Source organism: Engraulis encrasicolus, chromosome 22 (assembly GCF_034702125.1).
Source record: "Engraulis encrasicolus isolate BLACKSEA-1 chromosome 22, IST_EnEncr_1.0, whole genome shotgun sequence".
NCBI lineage: Eukaryota > Metazoa > Chordata > Actinopteri > Clupeiformes > Engraulidae > Engraulis > Engraulis encrasicolus.
In genome coordinates, this window is record NC_085878.1 from 10,235,152 (window position 1) to 10,250,979 (window position 15,828).

At 43.5% G+C, this 15,828-nt stretch overlaps 2 protein-coding genes across 4 annotated transcripts; one reads left to right on the forward strand and one right to left on the reverse strand.

Annotated features, from left to right (window-relative positions):
* Positions 1-320: 320 nt before the first annotated feature.
* calca (calcitonin/calcitonin-related polypeptide, alpha) lies at positions 321-4,778 on the reverse strand. 3 transcript variants are annotated; one of them, XM_063187834.1, is made up of 5 exons: positions 4,072-4,129; positions 3,748-3,838; positions 2,998-3,126; positions 1,327-1,524; positions 321-961 (listed from the first exon to the last, which is right to left on the reverse strand). In XM_063187834.1, exons 1-4 carry the CDS (start codon positions 4,115-4,117, stop codon positions 1,368-1,370), a joined length of 423 nt encoding a protein of 140 aa, XP_063043904.1. In that variant the 5' UTR covers positions 4,118-4,129; the 3' UTR covers positions 321-961; positions 1,327-1,367. The 3 variants fall into 3 exon arrangements, with proteins under 3 accessions (XP_063043904.1, XP_063043905.1, XP_063043903.1); XM_063187835.1 differs by lacking the exons at positions 321-961; positions 1,327-1,524; positions 4,072-4,129 and adding exons at positions 1,732-2,222; positions 4,700-4,778; XM_063187833.1 differs by lacking the exons at positions 321-961; positions 1,327-1,524 and adding an exon at positions 1,732-2,222.
* A 4,058-nt stretch (positions 4,779-8,836) lies between these two features.
* LOC134438298 (vitamin D 25-hydroxylase) lies at positions 8,837-15,452 on the forward strand. The gene is made up of 5 exons (XM_063187837.1): positions 8,837-9,337; positions 9,905-10,046; positions 11,924-12,556; positions 13,331-13,660; positions 14,057-15,452. The coding sequence occupies exons 1-5, from the start codon at positions 9,101-9,103 to the stop codon at positions 14,236-14,238; spliced, it is 1,524 nt and encodes a 507-aa protein (XP_063043907.1). The 5' UTR covers positions 8,837-9,100; the 3' UTR covers positions 14,239-15,452.
* The last annotated feature ends 376 nt before the right edge of the window (positions 15,453-15,828 follow it).

The window sequence follows — 15,828 nt, forward strand, 5'->3', positions numbered from 1 at the left end:
AAGGCCTACTAGGTCCTTACTAATGTTAAATTGGTAATAAATCACTTATTGTGCATGAACAAGACATTTGCGAATACATGCCTAACAAATGTTTGATTTTGCTTTGTACATGCCTTACAAGTTACTTATACAGGAACATTGTATGTATAAGTGCAAGATGTATCCCTAAAATAAAGTGTTACCGTTTTATCCCATTGTGATTAGCTGGGACGACAAGACACAACTCATACACAAATGACATTTGCACGAGTCCCCAGAACAGGGGAAGAAAAACAGAAACAATGTAGCAACCCTTATGTATCTAAAATACAATTTTAATCTTGCTTCAATTCACAATTCTTACAATATGAATCTCTCTTATGGCTCGCCACGACTTCTTCTTTCCTCCTCTTCATCCTCCTCGTAATCATCGTCTTTGAAACGTACTGTACAGTAATGATTTTTTTTTACTTATGTAAAGTGGTTTTACATCAAGGCACAAGACACAGCCAAGACCAGCCTCTTGCGTGTGGAACAAACGGTGTCCCTGAAAGTAATGTGCAGGACGCTGTGGGAACGGCCACAGCAGCATGAGTTTACAGTTTACACACCAAATACTGTATGTGCTCTAGGCTGGGCTGAGAAAGACCGAGCTCTTCCTCTCCCTCCCTCCCTCTATCTCTCTCTCCTCTAGTCAAATGAACGGGACTTTCTGATTATCTGTTAATGTATATAACAGTAGTGCTTTATTTAGTGATCATTCTTTATTTTTTTTTGTTTTGTTTTTTAAGTAGATTTCTTCTCCTTCTTTGTTCTTCTAAAAGCGAAAAAAATATTTTTTTCTCTTTGATTTGTTCTGTTTTGTTTTGGACATGGATTGGATGCAAGAGATCAGTGCTGTTGTTCCAGAGGCCATTCTGGTGGGGGGTGACGACTTCACGTTCACTTAACATCTTGCATTCGATCCTCTCACAGTTGGTATCTGTGTAGAGAAAAAAAGACACAGAGAGGCAACAGGGAGATGGTGAGCCACTCACAGAGATGTCTGTATTCAGCCACTAAGTCACAATAGCATTCTGCTCCTCTTAGTCCAACACACTGTTCATCTTTGCAGACAGTGGCCAATGTGAGTGGTGGAGAAAACACTAATATAGATTACATTATAAAATAGGATTGTTCTGTATAGTGCTGCTCTAAGAAACTGAAGCTTCTCAACAATTATCATTATACAAATGGGGCCAATCGCAGAAGGAAATGACAATAGATATTATACATTCATAGTTGATCCAAAGCATGTGTAGTGGCCAGTAGTAAAGGACAGGAGGATATAGTTATCTTGCATCTCACCAGTGCCTCTGGGCCCCTCTCTCTGGTTGGTCGGTCGGTGACTACTGACTGCTCCTCTTTCGCCGCCCAAACGCCTGAGCGCCCACGTCAGTGGGCACGAAGTTGCTGTTGCCCATGCCCCCTGACCGGCTGAGGAAGTCTGCCAGACGATGGGTGACGCAGGTGGCTGTGTTGCATGCCCGCTTCTGTGCTGTGATGCTGAAATGAGAAAAGAGGCTGTGTTTTTTAGACCTTCGTTTTGTTCGAGACGGGATGTGTATTCAATTGAAATAAGCATACGAGAGATATAGACATTTCACTGCACTTAAGTCTCCTCCTTACCTTTTTTATACTTATGCCATCAGACTAATGTGTTTTAGTGTGTGGTGTGAGGGTTTTAATTAATGTTAAAACTCGCAAACCATGTATTGGCAAAAAATATTTTTTATTAAGCCACAAATGCGTCCTTGTGCAGCCAGTGATCTACATTAAATCAAGAAAATAATCGCCTCTAACTGTGTTACACATTCTAGAACACTAACATCCATTCTATAAATTTTGATTGTCACTCAGTTTTATGTGTTACTCTGTCTTGCCAAGGGATGAGGGCAGGCAGGATCCACATGCATTGCTATTTTTAGTTATTGCGGCACGAACATCAAGCTGCGGTTGCATTTTTTTTCTTTGGCGTTAAAAGATGGGTGGGGGGGGGCACGAGGTCTCAGTTGTTGTGGCTATATTGCTCTCCGTAGCTGGCAAAGACTTCAGCCTCTGCCAGACTGCGTCTCTTCTTCCCGGGCGCGTCTGCGCCCACGTTGGTGCGGGGATAGGTCTGGAGCTGGTGCAGCTCCTGGGAGAGCTTCCCCAGAGCACAGGTGCTCAGGCTGGAGCATCGCTTACTCAGGGCTCTGTCGCCACTGTTATGGAGAACAAACAACATGCAGACAAGACAAGACAAGACAAGACACAAGGCACATTCTCAAAGTAATTCACGCACATGCAATGTTCACGGCAACAGCACATAAACCAGTTTATGGTGTGAACGTTTTTTTTTCTCCTCCATCGTCATGCACTTTCCACGATGACACACACATTTTAATTGTTGTCATAAAAATGAAGTTTTTCACAATGGCACCTAACTATCCATGCAATTGATGATAAGACAATTATAGTCTGAAATGGGTACAGTATCATTACAATGTTCAGGCACAAGCATTTATCATGCTTTTGTCACTCAGTCATATGTAACATGCTGACTTAAGGTTGGTTGTCTATCATGCAAACCGCTGCTCTGGATGACAGATATTATCATGCGTGTACAGTCCAGTAGTTCTTCATTCTCGACCTCATGCAGTCCACAATTATCCAAAGAAACTCGCCAGTATTGTGTTTTTCATGCAGTACGTCACTTCAGCAAAGACAGAGGACACTTTGACATCACTACATTTTTTTTTTTTTGCTGATAACAGTAAATGATTTGCTATGTTGCTGCCAGACATACCTTTACACTTTAAATGATCACTGGAGCTGACATGTGTGCAAAGTGAGACACAACATCCTTTGTTGTTGAAGTCAATTTCTGAACACCCCTCACAAACACACAATGCATTATGATAATCTAACAAAATGTGAAATTGGTCATGTGATACGTGTGATACGGTTTCAGATAGTAGTGGGCACAATATACTGCACCTGTTTTCATCATTTGCTTGCTGTTCTAGGTCCTCCGCAGTCATCTGGACAAATTCTTTGACGATGGCATTCAGTAACCTCCGGGCTTCGTAGTCGGTGAGTGTCACTCGATTAGAGTCCAAATCAGGCCTGCAAAAATCGAAAGATTACGCTGTATTATTACATTATTGCAATAGCACATGATAGTGAATTCATCAGGAGGATAGTGAGTGCCGTGCCTGTACGTGGAAAAGCCTCTATCATCTGCCTGAGTGAACAGAAACCCCACTATTAAAACAATCTCCTCAGAGTGCTTCAGTTAAGAGTTGAACGCGAGCCAAGTTTAAATTGATGACAAAATCAATACTGTTAAAAAGGGGATGTTGGCAGGGGTTCATCTAATACATCTTTTAATTCCTTCATCGGAATTATGGATATTTTATAACACTGGATAGTGTAATGCAATCTTCCCGTATCCCTCCCCGTACATGATGCATGATGATACAAAAAGAGGGTAAATTAAATTAAATGTTTATGTGCTCAGTTTATTTCAGCAAATACATTTACATCCACTACAAACTGTCTAAAACCACTACCCAAAAGCATGTTGTTTAATTTTTAACAATTAGCCACATTTGTTCAGTAACATAATTTACAGTAGGATCTTAAATTAACTTCTTAAATCATATTCAATCTAATTAACTGATTCAATCTAATTAACTTACTAAATCTTAATAAGTTCTAGGTCCAGTTGCAAGAAGAAAGCCTCACCTTGCTGGGGCGGCTTGTGAGTAGTACATCTGGCAAATGATCAGGGTATAGGCGAGAAGGAAAGCAGAGATCTTCAACATAACCATGGTCCCTGCAGCAAACACACAGATGTTAGACTTCAATTAGGCTTTCCATCAATTAAAAGTAAATAAATAGATAAGTAAAACATTCATAACATTTTTACAACTAATATTATTAGTTCAAACCAACATCAGCCCTCCAGAAAAAAGCCACTCGAATACCTCACATCTACGATTCTTCTCTTCACAGTCCTCCTAAATCCATTTCACTTATCCCACAAATCCACACATGAAGTTCAACTACCTTTGTATCTATCTGAATAGGATGCTAGCTGGACCTCTGGAGGCATTGGTGGTACAGTCGGAGGTGTATTGGAGCCAGGCAGGGGACTGGACTGGTACCTCAGCTCATCCTCCTCCTCCTCCTCCAGTGCCCAGCATCTTCACCTCAGAGCTGCGTCTCTGCCTCCTGTCTCTCCCTCTCTCTCTGCTGCCTCTCCGGCTGGCTCACCCTGACTGGCCGCTGATGCCATCCCAGGAGTGATTTTATGAAGATTAGGAGCTGCTGACAGCCGCTCCAGCGGGACCCGGTGCATTAGCGTAATGAGCTGCGGTCCACCCTGGCCATCTCCCCATCTCCCCATAACCCCTGCTGGCACTGCCACTGGCCAGCCACTGCTGCTCCTCTGTCTCCTTGGGAAGATGCTCTCAAGACTGCCGCACTTAGAATAACAACCCCCCGCCACAACCGTGGCTGGAATGGGACAGCAACACAGAAAGCACTGTTGCACGCTTCTCAATTCTCATCCCTTGCCTTTCTTCTGCGCTGACTATGCCATTGAGCAACAAGAATTAGAAGATGAGTTCAGGCTGGAGGAACCCATTGGCTTCGGTGATCTGAAAGAAGAAGGCAAAAAGGTCTGTACTCTTACCTTGAGTGTTAGAGCTCTTTGCAAATGAAATGGAATAAGTTGGGTTAGTTCGGCTTGTCAACCAACTTGTTAGTCTGTTCTGTCTGGCTACTACAGGGGCTCCTTATATATTTAGCCACTGCTTCACCTATTGACTGAGTAGGTGTTTAATTGTTGAATGTGAACCAATCACGTAGCTCCGCCGTCTGCGTCGTCCAATGTCTGGACGCATCGGGTCAATGAAAAAATGTGCTACTCAAATGACGTCATGCCTGTGCCGAAGTGCTCCATTCACAAAAATTTCCAGTCACCTACTCTGCAGCGTACATCATTTGGGTCAATGAATGAAGACTGTTCCTCCATTCAGCTGTTGATTTTTTTAATTTAATTTTGATAGTAAAGAAAGGAAGTGTGTGTAGTCTGGACTGCATTTGCACTTTGTGATATTTGCTCATTTTAATTTTAGAATATATCATACTACACTTCTTTTAAGTGCAGAGCAATAAATAGTACAAAGGGAGATCGTGAACATTAATTGCAGTAATGAATTATAAGAAACTGTGTAGTAGTAGTATTAAAAAATGTTTCTGAATGGGTTTATACAGTTTGAAATGTTGTCTGTGTTTATGTAAAGCTATGTTTGCTATATCCTGCCAATTAAAGGATGGATTTTACTCCAGACTTTCTGTTGAACAACGTTGTTTGCGATGTTCAATGATCCCCGGCCCCCTCAGCAGCGGAAGATACAATATTTAAAAATGTCAGCCACCAGAGTAACTAAGTGCCGGCGGAAAAACAACTCCCCGCATGTCATGACCAGCTCAATCAATTCAAGTAGTCCCATGTCCCCTTCCCCTCTCTCCGTACTTCTTGCCCCCTCGCTGAAGTGACCCTTAGTGGAAATCAAAGCAGCAGCTGCCATTAATGTGTTTGGTTTTTCAAACCCAATTACAAACCTGTTTGTCATGAGGTATCATTTGATTCCCCTTACTTTTCATTATTGGGCAAGGCCCCATAAAGCATTTGGAGCAAGAGCTGCTCTTTTGCGTCACTACGGAGCCCCATTAGTGCGGATGAGCCTTTTAAGGCTATTGAACTGAGCACAGGGCCCATGACGGCTACAGTAAATCAGGGGAATTGGAGAGCATCGGGGTCCCCCCCCCCCCTCCTCCCAGCACCCTCCACCACCCACCCTGGCCTCCTCCTTCCTCCTCTTCCTCCGCCTCTTACCCACGGCTGAATGCTGCATGAAAACTGCAGTCGTGTACACGAATGCCTCCCGCGCCCATAATGAATTACCACTTCCGGCCAGGATATCCACAAAAGGAAAGGAACGGCAAAAAAAGGGAAAAAACCTCATGCCCAAGTCCATAGATCAGAGAATTGTTTAACTGATGAGCAATTTTTGCCTCATTCACTTTTTTAGGAGGATACGAAAAAGTTTTCAATCAATACAGTAACCTTTTTTGAAAGGCTCTCATCCAGTGATCCAGCATCTTTATGTATAATAGGCATCAGACTGGGAGTGATTCTGTGGAGGGGGTTGGTGGGGGGGGGGGGGGGGGGGGGACTGGGGGCGTTATGGGAGAGGGGGCAGATCATCATTTTGGGAGCCAAAAAGGAAGCAGAAGAGACAAGGCCCAAAGGAGAGCTTCGTTAATACAACAACTAATTTGGAATCTGAATCGGCGTCGGGCAAAAAAAACCATTTCCCAGAAGCCGTCTTGGACACAATTGGGGTTATTCATCTATGTCCGTGCTCCACTGCTTAAATCCTTTAAAACGACAACATAAGTGGTTCAGCGTAGGGCCTTATGCTTACAGAAACTATCAGCTATGGGTTGATCACTCAAATTTGCAAACAAAGCTGGCAAAGCTGGGGGGAGGGGGGGTCATCTGTCTGCCAAACAGGCTGTTTAACCACCTGGGAACCCAAAAGCGAGCACGCATTAGTGGACTCTTTTGTCAGTGCTGCCAGGGCCCCAACACTTCAGGCAGACAGAGCAAAGTTTGCAGACAGACGCTGCGGACATTAAGGAAATGAAACGAAATTAGTGAGTGCGCTCCATCAATCAGACTCTCACTGAAGGAGCAAACTAAGGCCACTAGCTACCGCCTACGCCTCTGCCTCCCATCCTACACCCCTCCATCCCCACGCCCTGCATCCCATACACACACACACACACACACACACGCCCCTACCCTCCTCCTCAACCTCAGTCTGGTCAGATGATCCTTCATCACTCTTTCCCACAATCTCTCTAATTGTTTTGTAAGTGCATTAAGTCCAATGGAATAAATACAGATTTGTCAATTCTTTTTTTTCCCTTTTCTGCTCCACTCGCAACGAAATACATATAAACTTTTAACACGTTCATTAATTTTTCAACCATAATCTGATTTCAAACCACTTTCCCCCCTCTTTCTCTCTCTCGAACATTGTGGAGAGAATTTGGCCTGTGTGTCATACACGTCTGTACAGTAATCTATATGCAGTGGACTAAGGTAATCCATACAGTAAGGAACAGGGAGCACTAAGTCATACAGTCAGGGTCTGCAGGAATTCTCCCTATGAAACGGCCCTACATGATGTGATTTCATAACCATATTCGGACCAGGACCACCACCACCACCACCACCATGTGAGTGCACTGGCGGCCCCTGTGAGAATACAATAAGTTGGAGGTGGGATGACGGGGTGACGGGATGGAGGGTGGGAGAGGAGAGGAGAGGAGAGGCTCAATGGTCTGCTCAGAGCTGCAAGCTTGCTCATTAAGGGCCAGTGACAAACGGTAATCTTAGAGAAGGGTGCCCACTGAGGCCTGCTCATAGCAGCGTGCGGAAACAAAGTGGTTCTATATCATACTGTAGCATGGCTGCTAATGAGAGAGGAGTCACTAGGGACCTGCTTATGTGGAGGAGGGGGGGGGTGTATTGAGCTGGGGGATGGGTAGAGAGGGAGGGTGACAGAAGTCAACCCAGACAGACAACACAACACAACACAACACTTGAGGCACCCTCAAGGGGCGCTTCAAGCTGACAATAGAAAAAATCCCCCTGCTAACAAAAGGCTTGTTTTGTTTACATCTTTGTGCACATCTGACAAGAGACGTCTGACACACCAATCCATGCGCTGTGGTAGCATGCCAGACTCGCCTGTGGAGGTTGCCAGCTTCTTCATTGTTGTTGTCCGATGATGATGATGGGCTGTGGTGTCCGCTGACGACTATGCTGATGACTGGTGGTGACTAGCAAACATGGCAGACGCTCCCTGTCTAGCAATTAGTGTCATGGGGACGCTTGTCTTTCAGGATGGCAGCTCTTGCGGACGGCTGCCTAAAACTGTGGGAGGCTTACTTTCATCCTATAGGCCTCCTGTGAATTACATAATATTACGATGGTTGCCGGGAACAATTGTGAATGAATGCCTGCACTGCATGTCATACAATTGCCAGAACACTATGCCTCAATATAGCCTATATATAAATTCCTAATAAATGCACAAAAATGCTATTTCTTACACTGGGTTGGCAACCCACACCGTCAGTTAAGCTTTCAGCACATATTTTAATTTTGATCAAGCTACGTGTATTTTAACTAAGTATTGGAAATATAAACGTGAACAACAGCCATGAATTTGCAAGAGAGGCAAAAAGACCTCTCCTCTGGAGAACTTTTGTTTCTGGCTGTAAAATAGTTCAGATGATGGGGGATGGGGGATGCGACCTGAAAGGGGTATTGCCTCTCACTCGGTCAAAGTTCAGACACGCAGACACCACAGGGCAAGAAAAAAATGTGCCTGTTTGACCAGCCTTGACCTCTCAACTCCCAGAGCTAAGCTGGGAGAGACTGCAACAATGGTGTGCACCAGTTCATAAAAGGGTTATACAGTTGCAACAGCACAATTGTGTGTAGGGCCTACATGACTCAACATATGACAAAATAAGTGAAATAAAGATTAAAATGAGATTCTTTTTCATTATTGCATAGCTTGTATTTCATGAGTCATTGTTCCCAATTCTGCTGTGGCAACATTACAATAAGGTCGAATTGAAGGTTTCTGAAAAAAATGTTAATTCATTTATCTAATTTTCTCCTTTAAATTAGGATGTCATCATTTTTGCAATAGAGTTATTATGATAATTCAAATGGGCGTGTCTTAAAGCCTTATCAGGTTGTTGTGATATGATAACTTTTGTCAACAGCGTTAACTCATCCACTGTACGCAGCGCTCAGACTAGCGGAGGCGTTCTTGATAAGAGAGGAAAGAAAAATCAAAGCTGATCAATAATGGTGCCGGCTCATCGGCTGGCCAATCTTAGCTCTGTAGAGGCGGGGGATAGAACGTGTGCAAGGTGATATACTAGTCTAGTGAGGGGGCACGTAGTTAGTCTCCTCTGAATGCAATAGTGTTATTTCATTATGTCAATTTTTAGACTACCAACCCCGTTGACCGTCAGCTGCGGCCAGTCGGTGTTGGGTTTTTGCAGTTTAGCGCTTACTGTTTTATTACTGCTTGTGGTCAGACAGCTGCTCAAGCAGCGGAGACCCAGAGGCTTTCCTCCCGGACCCAAACCTATCCCAATGATAGGCAACATTTTTTCCCTTGCAACGGAGCCGCACGTTTTTATGAAGAGACAAAGTGAAATCTACGGACAGGTACTATTCTTCATTTTAGACAAATTATTAATGAAAGACATGGTGCAGAAACGATGGCAAAGGGATAGTTTATCATTTATTTAATTTAGCTGCATAAAACGTTTTGCAAGTCTTTTTTGCTGCCAATGCCAAAGATAGGCTGTGTGCATTCGTGAAATAGATTCGTTTATGAGTTTCTGCAAAATAACTGCAGTTCTTGGTTATAGTCCAGCCTACAGCTGGTTTAGCCTATTTAATCGTCATGTGTACGGCTTGCATTCCAAAGTCGGCTGCAAGTCATAGGCTACACTTTTCAGGCAACTGAATTGTGTAATTTTAAACGGTGTCAATGTGTGGATACATGTGTAGACTCGCACATCCATAACATGAGGCAGATGGATGCAATGAGCAGAAAAGTGGAATCTCACATTTGGCTGCTTGCGGCGCTCTGAAGAATACCCAGGAAGCGCTGAGTCAGCGCGTAATAATTGCTGAGCTTTCTGAGAAACTTTCCAGCGCGCATGAAGTTCACTCTCTGAATTACGTCAAAGCACTGACATAATTATTGCATTTTTGCATCCTTCTCAGATTTTCAGCCTTGACCTTGGCGGCATTTCAACTGTTGTCCTAAATGGCTATGACACCATCAAAGAATGCCTCTCACACCAGAGCGAAGTGTTTGCAGATCGACCTTCTTTGCCCTTATTCCAGAAAATGACAAAAATGGGAGGTAGGTACTGGCATAGCCCATAGCCTACTTGACCTTCTGGGTCAAAGTGAAAGTTTATTTTGTACCATATAACGTAGTCACAGGGCTAATACAATATAATATTTGTTATGAAAATGTATTAACTTCTCCTCAATTAATTGCACCTGTTGTGACGACCATGGATGCGAATGAGTAGCCTAGTTGAAGAGTAGCCAAGTTTCTGTGAAACTTTGCAACAGAATATACTGTAAGTAGAATAGTGTGTGTGGATGATGTAGCAGCAGGCTACAAATGTATCACACCCACCAACGTGAGCTTGCCCTGATATAGGTCAAATGAAAACTGCAGCAATACTACAGAATCAAACACTCAATAGTTCAATCTGCGTAGGCCTACTGCATGTACAGTAGACCTAATAGCCTACTTGAAATTCAAACTTCATTTAATATAGCCTAATATAGCCTTTCATGTTCTTTCTTCAGATTAGCAAATTAAAGTCCAGAGTAAGACAGGTAGGCTAGACCACAATTAAAGCACATTATACAACCCCAGAAATCAATTTGTGTTATAACCTCTAAGTAAACACAAGTCAGAGATAAGGGGTATAGATTTCGGGTCAGACAAGGGCCATGGGATCACGTCCACAGTAAAAAAAAAAAAAAACCAAGTGCATGGTTAATTCAACACTTAGATAGGGATCAAATACACTCTAGAGGGTGTTAAATTGACTCTGTGTTAAATCAACACTGCATTGTTTACTGTGTAGCAGACAGTGGTGACCTGCTTCTGTCAAGCATGCCTGTAAATGGGGCAAGTGTTTGCCATTGTAATGCTTAGACATCGAAGTATATGTACGTAAAGACCATCATCCAAATTTCAGGCAATAGTCTGGCATATGATTGGAGTTGATTGACTTCAAAAAGACTGTACTGTCATTACAGTATATTGTGCAGTGTTAACACTATTAAATTCCGCACTTAGTTTTGAATTTACACAGCACAAATTTGCTGAGTCTATTCATGCCACTAGATTAACCTATTACTCTGGAGGCACTCACTAAGTCGTGTAAATTGGGGATTCATTTCTACCAATGAGAATTAACTCACATATCAACTGCTATGTAAGAAAGTTTATCACTTTCACTCCACTATTGATGTTAATTCATCTGGCACTTGATTGCTGTCACATTATTGGCCCATATTAACCATATTTGTGAAAAAATGCAGAGTAGTGATTTAGGTTACTGCATGTGATCCATTGCTGCCATGTTATGTAATCTCAGTCCATCATGTGACTACAGTGAGAAAAGAAATTCTTCTGACTATGCACTTTCTGTGTCCGCATGTCAGGGCTTGAATTTATCTTTAGACCAGCTAAATTTGATGTAGCTCCTGCTCTTAGTCTATGGAGCCAATGCTAAAGGATAATTCCGGCCAATTTCAACAGGCCGTTGCACTGCTTACTCCGTTCTTCACTTGAAATGACAGCACTAACTTTTGGGATGATATTTGGAGTATTGTAGTCTCTTACTGCACATGGGGTTGTCTGCGGGCCTATTCACTATTTGCTGAAAATACTCAATTACATTACTATGGTAGTACAGAGAGCCTTAAGCAACAGATTAAGACATGGCCATTACAATTTTGATGACAGTAAAGTTATAACATGGGCTCTGCGCTAAGCGATTAAGACGCTTCAAACAATCTGTAAACAAACCCTTGCCCCAATTCACTGGTCAGGATCTTGGAAAGGGCTGAATAAAAAATGAAGCGTCTCTGGGTACTGACAAGTCACGGGGAGAGTGAGCAATACAACTGCATATTGGCCCAAACTCTCCTTTAAAGTCAGCTGTGTCTCTATCTACAAACTCCCACATATCATTTTCTCTCGTCCCACAGGCCTCCTGAACAGCAAGTATGGCCGAGGCTGGATCGAACACCGCAAGCTGGCTGTCAACAGCTTCCGCTACTTTGGCAGCGGCCAGAAGCTGTTTGAGAGGAAGATCTCAGAGGAATGCATGTTCTTCGTGGACGCCATCGATGAGCAGAAGGGGCGACCTCTGAACCCCAAGCACCTGGTGACCAACGCCGTGTCCAACATCACCAACCTCATCATCTTCGGTGAGCGCTTTACCTACGATGACAAGGACTTCCAGCACATGATCGAGATCTTCAGCGAGAACGTGGAGCTGGCTGTCAGCGGATGGGCCTTCCTCTACAACGCCTTCCCCTGGATCGAGTACCTGCCCTTTGGCAAGCACCACAAGCTCTTCCAGAACGCTGCCGAGGTCTACACGTTTCTCCTGCAGATCATCGAGCGCTTCGCCCAGGGCAGAGTGCGCCAGTCGCCGCGCCACTTCATCGACGCCTACCTGGATGAGATCGAACAGAACGCCAGCGACAAGAGTACTACCTACTCCAAGGAGAACCTCATCTACTCGGTCGGGGAGCTGATCATCGCCGGGACGGAGACCACCACTAACGCTCTGCGTTGGGCCATTCTCTTCATGGCCCTTTACCCCAACATTCAAGGTCCGTCCATATTCTGAGAAACACAGCTCATCACTGTGTAAACAAGTAGCAGTCACGTGTGGTCTGAAATGAAGCTCAGTCAGACTGTAAAGATTTCCTATTCATCCAGGTCACGTTCAGTAAAAAAAATAAGTCAGCCATTGAAACTTCAAGTTCCAATTTCTTTAAAGGTGCACTGTGTAGAATGTGGCCAGAATGGGTACTATAACTATGCTGGTCATTGAAATGGTGCTGCCTATTACCAAATTTGATCTTTTCATGAATATTTGCTAAATAATAAACCAATATTTACTAGTATAACCAAAGTACAGTTCATTTTGCAGCTAAAAATGTCTATTTCTGGAAATTCAAAATGGTGGACCATGGAGAACATTCCCCTTTTCATTTATGAGTCATAATGAATACTTAGAATTTGGTGGTGGTGGTAAGTATTCATGAAAAAGGTAACATCTGTGAATAGGCAGCATGAGTTCTGGAAATAAACTACAAACATATTACACGGTGCACCTTTAAATAGGCAATTTTACTTTTTAATTCAAGTTTATGTTACAGTAACTTACAATAAGGTCAAAACTTGTGCAAATGCTCTGTCAAGGGGCAGGACAAAAGCTGATTCAAGTTCTGAGTGACAGACATCAGCACTTTTGAAAATCCAATGAGAGAACAGTGTTTCGGTTGAAACGTTCTTCCATTGAATACAGAGTCTACAGTACCTTTAAAACGAGACATGTATTCCATCATGGTACTCATCCTGCTATTCCACTGTCCTCACAGAGAGAGTTCACAAGGAGATTGACAGCGTACTACTGAACGGACGAGCCCCCACCTTAGAGGACAAACAGAGGATGCCCTTTGTGGAGGCTGTGCTCCACGAGGTCCTGCGTTTCTGCAACATCGTACCCCTGGGCATCTTCCGTGCCACGTCCCAGGATGCCCTGGTGAGCGGGTACACCATCCCCAGGGGCACCATGGTCATCACCAACCTGTACTCAGTGCACTTTGACGAGAAGTACTGGGGGAACCCGGATGTCTTCTCCCCTGAGAGGTTCTTGGACAGCAACGGCAATTTCGTCCGGAGGGAGGCCTTTCTGCCCTTCTCATTAGGCAAGTTGCAGCCTCCTGTAACCAAGCAGTGTCACTCAGTATTAAAAAATGCAGTGTTAATCCAACACTTTGAGAGTACTCTGGGACCAAATACACTCCAGACAATAAAAACTCCACTGTAAGTGTTGAATTAACACTGCATAATTTACTGTGTCGCATTAGTGTGAGAAAGGAATAGTGCCACTTACAGAAAGCAGTAGGTGTGTGTTTTCTGCATTGGAAGTCACTACCCTGCAGAAATTCTCACAAACAAAGTTGCTTAGCATTAAAGGGTAAGAACACGTTTGCTTCACATAAAAGTGTAAGTGCACTGTAATAATGCGACATTGATAACATTGTTACAACGGTGGATATGCCAACCTCATCATGATTATTTGATTCCTGCTTTTTTTTCAGGTCGAAGGCATTGCCTGGGCGAACAACTGGCTAGGATGGAAATGTTCCTGTTCTTCAGCACCCTGCTCCAGAGGTTCCACCTGCAGTTTCCTCAGGGATTTGTCCCCAGCCTCACCCCTAAACTGGGCATGACTCTGCAGCCTCTCCCCTACTCCATATGCGCTGTCCGGAGACAGCCATAAAGCCCCAGCCATAAATGACTTTAGTGCTTTCACCTCAGGGGATCTTACTCGGAAAACTCCAACCTGTATAATGTTTTACGCAGGGAAAGGGGGTGGGTTGGTGGGAGGAGGAGGAGGAGGAGGATGATGTGATGGTGGTGGGGAGAGTTGACCTCTCCGCTTGTCTACCATTGAATTTCACATTCTGTGAAACCACCCTTTGAACTGTTTCAGAAAAAAATGCCATGGTTGTACTTGACTTGATAGCTTTTTTTTTGTTTTTCGTGTCAGGAGGTTGGGCAATGTAGCAAGTTGCGTGAAGCACATTGTAGTAATATTTGCACATTATATCTGAGATAGAGGGAAGTGTTTGGTGCCTCAAAAACAAACGTGACAGTGTTAGACAAGACTTATGTCAATAATTGACAAATTTACCTTCAAAGTTTACAGTCAACTTTGTCCGTCTCTTGCATTCCTTGAAAAAGAGGACATACGGTCCGTTTTTTTTTTCTCCTTTTCCAGCTGTCTTTTTTTCCTAGAACTCTGTGAGCAGACTGTATGCCATCTGCTGGTCTTATGCCATATATTATCGGGCTGAACCAACACCAGCAAGCAGGGCCACTGACAACTTTGTTCGGACCCAGGACGAGGTCATTTGAAAGGGCCTCCCCTCACAGTACATACTGCACAAAGTAATGAGGAACCAATTCTGGGCCTTCCTTCTCCCTGGGCCCGGGAAAACGGACACCTTTTGTACACCCTGTCAACTGCCTTGCTAACAAGCCATGAGAGGCTTGCTCTGCATTTATACTTGATTATTAAACTCTAGGTGCTATGGACTTTTGACTGTTATATACTACAGAGCTGAGATGGTACAAACTTGATAAAGTGTCCTATATAGAAAAAGCACTTCTGCTTATTGGTTGTCAATCTCTGTAATGCACATGATTACTTTTTTTTAAGAAAAAAAAACATTAAAATGTACTTTCTATACTTTTGTACTATCTATACCAACAGTGTATGGTTGCTTATGAAAAAAAGGAATACCCCTAATAAATGAATGAATATCTTTCTGTAACTTGAGTATGGTCTTGCCTTGTTCTTTTATAACATCTCGCACATTGATAGCAGAGAGTAGACTGCGGTCACAGATGTCTCCTCAAATGCCCTTACGTTTTCCTTAGAAAAAAATGAAATGTGAATTGTGCACGTATACACACACACACACACACACACACTCAGTAACTGGAATATGGTCATGCCTTGCTCATTTATACCAGACATCTAGCACGCTGAAAGCAGAGAGCAGACACTGCTATCACAGATGTCTCCTCAAATGCCCTTATGTTTTGGCCTGCGAACAACGCAAGCTAGATCGAATTAATGAATTACAGTGCAGTGAATTTTCCCAAGACAGAAAATGCTAAGAAGTGCACACACACACACACACACACACACACACACACACACACACACACACACACACACACACACACACACACACACACACAGGGGAGAATAAGCAGAAGTCTTATGTCAATAGTTGGCTGTGTATCTTTGAAAAATAAATGTCCACAGTGACTTTGTAGGAACACTCCCCCCATCAGTGAA